Source organism: Oncorhynchus masou, chromosome 21, assembly GCF_036934945.1.
Source record: "Oncorhynchus masou masou isolate Uvic2021 chromosome 21, UVic_Omas_1.1, whole genome shotgun sequence".
NCBI lineage: Eukaryota > Metazoa > Chordata > Actinopteri > Salmoniformes > Salmonidae > Oncorhynchus > Oncorhynchus masou.
Genome location: NC_088232.1, coordinates 5,188,610 through 5,200,804, shown reverse-complemented (window position 1 = coordinate 5,200,804; position 12,195 = coordinate 5,188,610). Strand labels below are relative to the sequence as shown.

The window sequence follows — 12,195 nt, the reverse complement described above, 5'->3', positions numbered from 1 at the left end:
TGCATGACAACACCAGTAGCTTCCAGCTTTGTTTGTTTTAATATGCAAACCATAACGCAAAATATGAAGATTAACGCTGATTGCCACCAAACTTTATTCATTCACTTAATTGATCTCTCGCTCTCTCACGTCTCAACCCAAAGATGGTCTATTGCCTCAGTGAACTAACTCCGGGCTGACCCCTTCTTGCCTCTGAATGACTTCATTACTGGTTAAAGAGACAGCGCAAACTTTTAGCAAATAAGCTACTCCTATGTGAATGTTGTTTATCAGTACACTAAAATAATAAATGGAAGTGAAACAAGACTGTTCATCTGTATTCCCATGAAAATCAGCCAAAACGAGCTCAATAACTCAATGCACGCACACACTCCTATTGATTATATGCATCCGTGTGAATAGGCCAAGGCTACATCTCGATTCACCCATTTAAAAATCAATAGAGATGTACCATTCAAATAAAGAATTACCATTAGGTTGTTATGTAGTTTGTTTTTACAACCTAAGTCACATCGAATGATTTGTTAATGCATGCACGCCTGTCTCTGAAAAATGTTGACGCAAAAAAAAAAAAAAAAAAAAAAGGCAAATGTCATGATATTGAACTCAAAGGATGAACAGAGCAGAGTAGCTGTGCCATTCGGTGACTCCGGTTCATATGCCTTCTCTTTTTGGCAGTTGTGTCATTTTGGTATTGGTTATTGTGACGGTATCGAGAATCGTGATACTTAACCTGGTATCGAAGCCCAGATTCTGGTATCGTGACAACACACATAGGCTACTGAATATAGCCTATTCACCTTGCGGTTCGAGGGGATATTGCGCTGTTTCCTCCCGCATGTTGTTGGAAGACCAAAGCGAAGGTAAAATTAAGTTTGGGATACACAAGTTATGCTTCTTCATAATCAGATGGATTTAACATACGCATTTATCTCCAATAAACAACTTATTTGTGGTTTTGTTTAGGCATTTTAGCTCATTTGACAATCGCCAATGTGAAACCAACCAGACAAAATGAAAAAATAAAAAATAAAATACAATGCAACAAGCCAAGCTCTGATTCAAACTATAGCTCAGAAATGCAGAAATACACTGTGTCCAACCACCCACAGGAGGGCCAGCCTTAACACACCGAAGCTAAACCCCGAGTCTCCACACAATCATCCACGCCTGACTGACAGCTGACTGCGTTTGTTTACCCACCGGTGTTAGACAAAACAACAACAAACAATCGCAGTAGAAATGTGTTGTGAGTGCAACAGATAAATAGAATCTCTGGCCCACACAACAACAGCAGCAGCTCGCTCACACCTCAACCCTGCGGGCTACCGCCAGGCAGCACAATGGAAAAACATTTGGGAAATGGATTCCATCTGCATTGGGAGAAAACAAAATGTCTGATTGAATTGAATGGAGTTAATAGAAGTAGGTTTATTTAATCCCAGGTAATGCAGGTGTTTTCCTAAGGGATGAGCAGAAGACAGGTGGGTCCCTGTGGAATTTAATCTGCTCATTTAGAAATGAACGTGACTAATCACAAACGCATTTCATTTAGTGGAGATTCTCACTCACTCACTATATCAATATGTACAATTCATTTGACAAATTCGGTGACAATATTAATATCAACATCAATCTGCCGACAATATTGACAAATTCAACATAGCTTATTGTCTTGGCCTGATACTTGTCCTAGAATGACATCTGTGAGTTTGCTAAATGTTTTACTTAATGTCACTGATAAGACTGCTGGCAGTCAACATCCTTGCCATCACACTCATAATATCTCTGGATATCATCAGATTAGGGTTATTTAGCCCATATCAGTTGAAAACAGGTTTGACAAATGAAAAGCATAGAACTCAGATAAAGACTTGCGAGCAAAACACTTTAACTCATTTCTCAAAGTTCAGTCAATACAAATAATACATTCCTCATTCGATGGAGACACTTGGCGAATGATCATACGACTCATCAATATCAAACATGGCGCTCTGACTAGAAATAATACAATAAGTTCCAGTGGTTTTCAGCTTTTAAATAACGATACTGTAATGAACACGAGGGAGACAGAGAGCTGGTTTCAAGCACAAGGCGCAGCAGGTGTTCAATGTAAAGGACCACAGGAGGAGGAGGAGACAGGAGGAGGCAGGTAGCTGGGTCCAGGGGCAGGCAGAAGGTCATACACAGGGGGTCCAAAACGGCAACAGTACAGGCAGGGAAAAGGCTAGTAACGTCACCCAGGAGATCAGGCAATAGGTAGGTAACAGGAAATCCGAGTACAGGCAGGGAATAGGCAAAAGGCGTCGTGAGTGAGGCGGGAGGCGTAAATCACGGGATAAACAGAGCTCTGAATAGAAGTGTCAAAAACAAACAATACCTCAAAATGATGAGGTGCAAAGAACTGAACTAAATAGTGTGTGATAATGACACACAGGTGTGTGAACAGGTGATCCGAATTCAGGTGATTGGGATCCGGAGAGTGAGCTGCGTTCAGGGGATCTACGTGTATGAGAGTGTGAGCTGGAAGCAGACGTTACAGACATCATTCAGAGAAAGAAAACCAAACAAAATCTACATCATTACAGTTTCTGCCGTTCTACTAATTTCTCTGTGTTGTGCTTGGGAAATTCAAATCCAGTGTTGGAATACCCCTGCCAAAACATCTGAGGCGGAATCTTGGATGAAATAGCCTGGGGTCCTTTGTTTAGGATGGACAGATCAATGATTGCCCGGGTGGATCGCCCAGATGGTTTGGGCATAGACATGATGTTAATGAGTGGGGTAACACCGAAGGAAACCTGTCAACTTACTGTTGATGTGGTCGATGTAGTAGATGCCAATCTGAGGGTCGTATGAGGCCTCCCATCCCCACGGTAACTCGTCTCCCACACAGTCCGCAAACGACAGGGGCTTCGTCAACCTGAGAGAGAGAGAGAAAAACATACAGTATCTGTACACAGAAACACATGAAACGTAAAGCTAGTGCAAATCGTAACCAATCTATAAACTACATCAGGTGGTTCATTCATATAAAAAGACGAGTAAAAAGAATTACTACAAGGCTGGTTAGACTGTCATAGTGACCTTAGGAACTAGAGTTCAGAAAGACAAGCCACTAAACGACAACACTGGAGCATCCAGCAGTAACAGTGACACATTCCTGAGGGACCAAAGTCTAAAACTGGCATCGTGGTACCACTCACTCAGCTCAGTGTGGCTGGCTGTGGGCTGGGGGAAGTCTGGCTAGACAGGGAGAGAGAAGGGACACTATAAACCACTGTGCCTTCTATTTGGAATGCGTTGCCCAAGGACTGGCTGGGTGGCTGCCTTTACATTGTTCCCACTCTCCTTTCCACTGGTAGCTTGGATGACTTGGCCCATGTAGACAGTAGATGAGAGACAGCCAAGATCACTGGCGGGGTCATGGCAAGATGGGGGTGGAGAACGGGTGGAGGAGTGAGAGGGAAGGAGCGGTTTTGGAAGAATGTGTTGTATCTTTGAAACTCCAAAATCTGTTTGAAAAACTGGGACATAGTCTATATTGGATAAGTCTAAGAATGTGGGCAATGGGTATTAACTTGCAGTTTAAGCCAAGCCAGCATGCAGCCCGGCGTACTTCACTGTGTTTATTCAGTGCACTCTCACTCGAAGACACACAAACGCTAAATGTTAACAAACAGGTGCACACACACAGGCCATCTCTCCTGGCCTGGGCGGCTGTCAGTCTGGTATGCACGCTCCCTCTTGGCTGTAAAAGTTAAAAATTAGACAGACGGAATTCCTGGTATGTCCCCTCGGCTGGGTCGGCCGACTATCGCACTCCGTACACCACCGACGACCTTTGAACTCAGAAGCCAGTCTCTGGACTGGTCTGCTGTTCTCCTACTACAGGTATTGGCCTACTATGACTATTATCTACAGTTACTACTATGCTACTAGTTTAGCATCAGAGTGGCTGGACAACTGAAGAACAAATGCATACAAAACTCAGTGAGGTCAGCAGCGACACTAAGCAATGTCAAAATAGAGGCCGTACTGAAGTGACAGGATAGGGAGGGACTGCCCTCCTCCCCCACTATTTCATTTGTATTTATTTTATTTAACCTTTATTTAACTTGGCAAGTCAGTTATGAACAAATTCTTATTTACAATGACGGCCTAGGAACAGTGGGTTAACTGCCTTGTTCAGGGGCAGAACGACAGATTTTACCTTGTCAGCGCGGGGATTCGATCTAGCAATCTTTGTTACTGGCCCAACGCTCTAACCACTAAGCCACAGTTGAAGTCAGAAGTTTACATAAACTAGTTTTAATGACTCCAACCTAAGTGTTTCAACCACTCCACAAATTTCTTGTTAACGAACTATAGTTTGGGCAAGTCGGTAAGGACATCTACTTTGTGCATGACACAAGAAGTTTTTCCAACAATTGTTTACAGACAGATTATTTCACTTATAATTCAATGTATCACAAGTCCATTGGGTCAGAAGTTTACATACACAAAGTTGACTGTGCCTTTAAACAACTTGGAAAATTCCAGAAAATGACATCATGGCTTTAGAAGCTTCTGATGGGCTAATTTACATCATTTGAGTCAATTGAAGGTGTACCTGTGGATGTATTTCAAGGCCTATCTTCAAACCTCTTTGCTTGACATCATGGGAAAATCAAAAGAAATCAGCCAAGACCTGAGTCTGGCTCATCCTTGGGGGAACTTTTCAAACGCCTGAAGGTACCACCTTCATCTGTACAAACAATAGTACGCAAGTATAAACACCATGGGACCACGCAGCCGTCATACCTCTCAGGAAGGAGACGCGTTCTGTATCCTAGAGATGAATGTACTTTGATGTAAAAAGTGAAGGTCAATCCCAGAACAACAGCAAAGGACCTTGTGAAGATGCTGGAGGAAACAGGTGCAAAGTATTTATATCCACAGCAAAGAGTCCTATATCGACATAACCTGAAAGGCCGCTCACCAAGGAAGAAGCCACTGCCCCAAACCCGCCATAAAAAAAGCCAGACTACGGTTTGCAACTGCACATGGGGACAAAGATCGTACTTTTTGGAGAAATGTCCTCTGGTCTGATGAAACAAAAATAGAACTATTTGGCCATAATGACCATCATTATGCTTGGAAGAAAAAGGGGGGCGCTGGCAAGCCGAAGAACACCATCCCAACCGTGAAGCATGGGGGTGGCAGAATCATGTTGTGGGGGTGCTTTGCTGCAGGAGGGACTGGTGCACTTCACAAAATAGGTGGCATCATGAGGCAGGAAAATTATGTGGACATATTGAAGCAACATCTCAAGACATCAGTCAGGAAGTTAAAGCTTGGTCGCAAATGGGTCTTCCAAATGGACAATGACCCCAATCATACTTCCAAAGTTGTGGCAAAATGGCTTAAGGACAACAAAGTCAAGGTATTGGAGTGGCCATCACGAAGCCCTGACATCAATCCTATAGAAAATTTGTGGGCAGAACTGAAAAAGCGTGTGCGAGCAAAGAGGCCTACAAACCTGACTCAGTTACACCAGCTCTGTCAGGAGGAATGGGCCACAATTCACCCAACTTATTGTGGGAAGCTTGTGGAAGGCTACCCGAAACGTTTGCTCCAAGTTAAACAATTTAAAGGCAATGCTACCAAATACTAATTGAGTGTATGTAAACTTCTGACACACTGGGAATGTGATGAAATGAATAAAAGCTGAAATCATTCTCTACTATTATTCTGACATTTCACATTCTTAAAATAAAGTGGTGATCCTAACTGACCTAAGACAGAGATTTGTGAAAAACTGAGTTTAAATGCATTTGGCTAAAGTGTATGTAAACTTCCGACTTCAACTGTACCTGCCACCTCAATAGTCACACTATGGTGTGACTATTGAGACATCTTCTGACAGGTAGTCTGCCCCTCAGTGTGTGTGTGTGTGTGTACCACATTCCAGAAATTGATAACTCACTCACACCTTGGCTATCCACCCCGCACCCCACAATGAGATATCCTCACCTCACCCAACTGCCATGTCACACATTCTGTATCACCATACACACATTGTTGTGCTCTGAACCCGCATACACGCACACACAATGGCTAGCCCAACATCTCCATAAGCCCCATACATCACCACTGGGCACCTCCTTGCCTTGCACAATAACCAAGACTGCTACAAATGACATGTCCAAAAGAGAGAAAAGTGTTCAGCTGGCCCTTCACACATCAAAGGACACATCACTGAGGTTGCCAGCCACACAGTCAGCAGTGGGACACAACGACCTGGACTGGAGCTTGTTGCTGTGGCTGAGATAAGATGTCTGACTGACTAGCACCTTTTGATGCGTCCCGACCAACAGAAGAGGAGCCAAACATCACCACTACAGAAAGGAGTGGGTGTGCGCGTGTGTGAAGAGGAGGTATGTGAGGGAGAGATAAGAGGAAGACAACAGGAAAGGTGGGGTGGGACGATTGGACTGTACACTGTCGTCATGGTAACAATGATCCAAGGTCTCTAGGCCTGGGACTATTTCTCACCACAACGGTCAGCTGAGGGGACATAAAGAGACTAAAAGAGACTCCCATTAGTCACAGTCTCTGACAGTATCTCCAGAACAGAACAGGCTGATAGTTGAATGGATGTGAGAAACAACCTGTAACTATCCTGACAACGGAAACCCCCAAATGTGAATTTGTGGCCAAAGCTAATTTTGCACATAAGCAATTAGCCTATCAGACCACAACAAAACAAGCTAGCTGCCAAGTCTCCAGACGGGCCTACTTTGTGGAAATTCACTTTCACACTAGAATGTTGACCGCTGTGTCAAGAGATGCTCTATGGAAGAGGTCAGTAAACAGGCGTGCAGGCTTTTGTTCCAGCCCAGCACTAACACCTAATTCAACGGAACGTTACAACCTTGGTTAGCTGAATACAAGTGAAAACATACAGTGGCAGGCTACTAGATAGACACACATTGAAAGCATTCAGCCTAGTCCCTAGGAATATGTTGGCCGGCCAGTGAAGGAGCAGGAAACCGTGGCCTGTGGACGGCCATGTGTCGCACATTACAGGACGCGGCCATGTTTTCTGGTCTCCAAGGCTACCACACACTCTTGTTTGCGTCTATCTACCCTCTTCCCTCTATTCCCCCCTTCCTCTCTCTTCTCCCTCTCGTTCAGACTCAAGCACAGACACCAGCAGCTGTGAAAAGCCAGGATTTACATCACTTCTTTTATTATCGCCCCCCACCACCACCCTGCCAACAAAGTCATACAGAGCGCCAAAAAAATTAAGAAGAAAAAGGAGAGAGAGGGAAGACTTTTGTGGCAGAGGGCGTGCTTGTACAAATTCGCCCCAATTAAACAGGTCAAGCTCCAAGCAGAGAGGGCCAAGAGAATTTGTGCGCGTGTGTACGCGCGCCTGTGTGTGCATGGGAGGGGAGAAACTTGGGCTGAAGTCTTATCTCTGCCTCCTCTTCTGGAAATAAACATTTTTGGGGCTGGAGCAGTGAGGAAGGAGGCCTGTTCCTCTATTTTCTGGGGGATTTAGACAGGGAGGGAGGCCCGTTCCTCTATTTTCTGGGGGATTTAGACAGGGAGGGAGGGCTCAGGAATGTGGTGCAGCACTCCGCCACTCTCTCATAAATGCGAGATCTGGATGGCGGGGCCTTTCAGACGTCAGGGGGAGGAGAGAGAAAGAATGAGGGAAAAAGATAGAGGAAGGAGGATGTCTGAGGGAGAGTTGAAAGTGAAATAGAAAAGGGGGAGGCAGGGGGGGGGGGGTGAGAAAGAAGAGAAGGATGGAGCGCGAGAGAGATTGAAATAATTTGTCAACCACTGTAGAATTTGTGAAATACTGTAGAACTGACATTGTTTGCACAACGTTAAATCACTCCTGTCAGTTAGGCCTCGGCCAATGAAGCTCGTTTAAATGTGAATTTGAGAGGCGAGGGAAAGCAAGGGAGAAAGGTGGGAAAAAAAGAAGGGGATTCCTTTTTCCTGACAAAAATGTGTATTCCTTCACTGGCCAGCCAGGGTCCCCTCTGCTTGACTGAACAGAACAGATCTAGTCTCTGGCCTGACTGTAACCATGGGGATGAGAGGGTATGACTTGCAGGTGAAGCATGAGACAGTCTTGGCGCGGCTTGGCGGAGTGCTATGCTAAAGGTGGGAGGGTCCACTTGGATTCCAAGTATAACACACACACACCAAAATCTTTTCAAAACGCATCATTTTGGGATTAATCGGGGGGATATTGCGTTGACAGGGTTCGTGCTCTCCAACTTCACTTCATAATATCAGAGTACAGAGGCAGATCATTTGTAAATATGAAACACCTGTTGCTATCTGGCAATGGGACTTTCCCCCAGTTCCCATACACAAATCCATCTTGTGATGAAAAAGTTCCATCCTATGTCAATGGAGAATCAATTCTGGACAAATTATACAGGTGAGTTAATCTTTGTGGCACACTATGCACGTCTCTGTTCCATCTATCCATCACTTCATGGTTATCATGATGCACTGGACCCGTACCTCGCAACCAAACAAAACAATATGATGGCGACATTCACCAAGTCATAGAACATGTCAGCAAAATGCATCAAGACGTCTTCCTTGCGTTTCCAAGCCGTCTGCAAGCTGTCAACAAGCGGCCGCAATTAACACCATAGGCCTACAACGGCATTGGATTACTACAAGCCAGTAGTGGTGTGGGGGGGTTGATACAGTTACACATTACAATATTATTTTTGGATGATATTATATTACTTGACTCCAAGCCGCCTGTACCCGTAGCTTGTTCTCCATCTTCTTTTTAAATAGTGAACCAATGTGTTTTCAGCACTTTTATTTCCCCGACTGACAAAAACCCGTTCTCACGGTCTGTCGTCTCTCTGCAGCAGACATATAGTGAGCAATACGTTTGGAACATCAAATCAAAATTAAAATCACAGAATCAAATCGTAGTACATATAGAATCGCAATACATATCTTTTCGACATCTAGGTATCCTGATAATATCGTATCTTGATGTCACTGGCAATTACAGGCCCTACAAGCCAGACAGCACAATCTCCCCCTGGGCCCATACTCATAAAGAGTCTCCAAGTAGGACTACTGATCTTGGAACAGGTCCACTCTGTCCATGTAATCTTATTGATTTTGATCTAAAAGGCTAAACTGATCCTAGTTCAGCACTGCTACCCTGAGAAGATTTTTGAATACAGGCCCTGAACTATCTTTGTGACAGACAGAATGCCTAGAAAGAAATAGTCTGTAGCATATTTGGCTGAAATAACTGGAGTGAGTAATAATAATAATTTATTTAAACTTGTATAATGCTTTTCTTTAAAGTAAAGAATCTCAAAGTGCATAGTAGGCCGGATGATTAAGCTGATCCTAGATCTGTGCCTACCTGCAACATCTCTCCTGAACAGGACGGTGAGGTGTGGCAGAGGTGGAAAGAAACAGGGCACGCCGCCAAAGCTACGGCCGCCGGTAACACAGAGGATATATTTGTCAGGCGAACCCTCTTTTCACAGTACACACTATCTTTATAACCGTTATGTTCTTCACAACAATGTATCAACAGACAATACAGGGACAGAACCAATAGCAGCCAAATAGTAAACCTACATAACGTGTTTACAGAATATATGATTTCTACCCCTCAACATATCACGGCAATGTCCTTAGGGTCGTGAATACCATTAGGATTTCTGAGCCTGGGCCAAGATTGAGATTGTGAAAAGGCGTTGAGTATGATTCCCTTCCACCCTGACACGGTATCTTAGCATTATTGCCCGATTAACACCGTTCTAGAATTAGAGGAATTAGTCTACCATTCTAGAAGGTTCATATTCTAGAATGTGTAGAATCTAGACACGGTTCAGGTGGAGGGAGGGAACCGTGGATAATGATGATTTGGCTGGTTTCTGAGTGGGAGCAACTTGATGTATATCATTCACAATGCCTGGTGGTGTTGGTGGTGGCCTCATAGGAATGGCTAGCATGCCACCTATTATAGACTAGCAGTTTTCCAACAATATAATGCATTAAGACACACTATAGAAGCATTTGGCTTCAATTACCCTCGCTCGTTAAGTTTAGGGGGGTCTGAGTGAGAGCAGAATGGAACATCCGTTTTCAGCACAGTGTCACATGGCCTTCTCTTCAGACTCTTCAGGTTTCAATCAGCAACACACATCTGACATACATATGAGGCGTCAATATGACAACAATATAGGACTACTGTTGCGATTGATATGAAGCAAATTGAATTAAATAATATAACAGGCTAATGACTAGAATGGTTCAGTCATTGAGCGTTTTAATCAAGTGTTTAATCATGTTCTATCTATGCATGACTTGACACTAACGTACAACTAAATTAGCATTAACGAATCTCACATTTCCATAGGGCAGTCAGGCATCATCCTTCCATTACGGCCGTACTTTCTGACCAATTATCCTCATAATTAGAGCGTAATGGTTTGTTATAAGTGGCTTGTGTCGTGTGGTGAACCCAATGTAATAAAACCCTGGTAAGAAAGACCTCAATTGAATTAAGTGTGCGTGTCAATACCGGCTAATGTACCGAATTAGCCTATTATTGAAAGCAATGGGCGGTTAGGTTTCTTCCTCCCCATGAAATTAGCCTATAATGATATGGCAATCAAATATGCTACAGTTTAAAATGATTGTGTTTTGCATGTTAAATGTTTTTTTTTTATCGAACCAGGGTCTGTAGTGACGCCTCTAGCACTGAGATACAGTGCCTAAGAACGCTGCGCCACTCGGGAGCCCCTACATTTGGGGGATCTCAGATGCCCAGATTACCATATTTTTCATGACAATTTAATCAAACATTTACGAAAGCCAAAACGTTAATTTAGGGAAACTGGAGCTTTAAAAAAAAAAGTGGCATAGATTATTATCAGAGTCCTTTCAGAGAGTGCAGGAGACTCCACTTTCTTCATAGCGTTTGAGCTTGGCATTGTAATTTCCTTTTCATAGATAGTAAGTATAGCTGTCTGTAATGAAATAGCTTATTTTACTGTAATAACTTTAGTATTGCTTTTATTTTGTACCTATCTGGGTCTCTGATCAAATGGAATCATACGCAGTAGAAGTTCTAGAATCTCAGCAACAGAGCTCACGAGTTTGCTGTAGTTGCATAAAATGAGCACGTTGGTTTGATATGCTTGCTAGCTCACAAGAATAATGGTGCTAGCTATGGCTTGTTGAATCCTCATTGAAATTGTGAACTAGCTAACGTTAGCATCGTAAGGAATTTATTCCAAACCATGACATCAGAAAGTTAGCTATCCAGTTAGCAAACTATAGCTAACTGCAAGCTACATCCGGCATAGCCAGCTGAAATTCAATTTATCTAAACTATGCAACTAGCTATCAGTTAGAGTTTTTGCAATAGCTAACGTTAGATATGCTCAAATATCCTGTACGTTCTCGCAATAACATTATGCGATGCTAGCTAACTTAGCAAAGGCGTGTTGATAGTTTCACACTATAAAAATACAACTAGCGACTGTTAACGTTACTGTTCAAGGCATTTGCTTGTTCGAAACCCCTTTGTGTCGTAAAAGTGTGTAATCAACTGTTCATAAACTGTTTACAAACGCTGCCCGTGTCAACTTCGCAAAATTTCGCAAACAGACGCTCTCTTGCTTACCTGTCCCTCGGGTCTATCCAGCTTGTTTGTTTAGTGTTGTGGTCGATATAAAACACTTTGCCGTCAAAGTCCCTCGCTTCTTCCCAGCCGTCGGGTAACGGCAGCTGGCCATTCCCCTTCCTAGGCATGTTCATCTTCTAAAAGTTCCGCCATAAGTACGGTTAAAAAAAAACTCCAGTGGAATACTAAAAAGCGACGAAAAAAAGTCAGTAAAGATCCATGTTTTGCGTTCCCCTGTCCTCCATCTTGGGTTCCTAGCTGAACACATAGACCGGGACAGACAGACTTGACTCCGTTCCCAGCCAACGGGACATTAGCATGTCATTAGCATAAATCTATTTGCATGCGCATTCCTGAGCGTTGCATTCCTGCGGCTTAACCCTTTCCAAGACATCACCAGTAGAAAATGTGTGTTGTCAAGACAACTTGTTCCACTGGTCCCATCCCCACGTTCCCGTTCCCCATACCAGACAAGCGGGACACATTACACCGCCGCGTTAAAT

General features: G+C 43.6%; 1 protein-coding gene across 1 annotated transcript in view; it reads right to left on the bottom strand.

Moving 5' to 3' along the window:
• The window catches only part of LOC135507604 (protein WWC2-like), a 42,211-nt gene extending 30,224 nt beyond the window's left edge, over positions 1 to 11,987 (bottom strand). The window contains 2 exon segments of the mRNA XM_064927153.1: positions 2,814 to 2,923; positions 11,693 to 11,987. Of these exon segments, the coding sequence (XP_064783225.1) occupies positions 2,814 to 2,923; positions 11,693 to 11,826 (244 nt within the window). The 5' untranslated portion in view covers positions 11,827 to 11,987.
• Between the last annotated feature and the right edge of the window lie 208 nt (positions 11,988 to 12,195).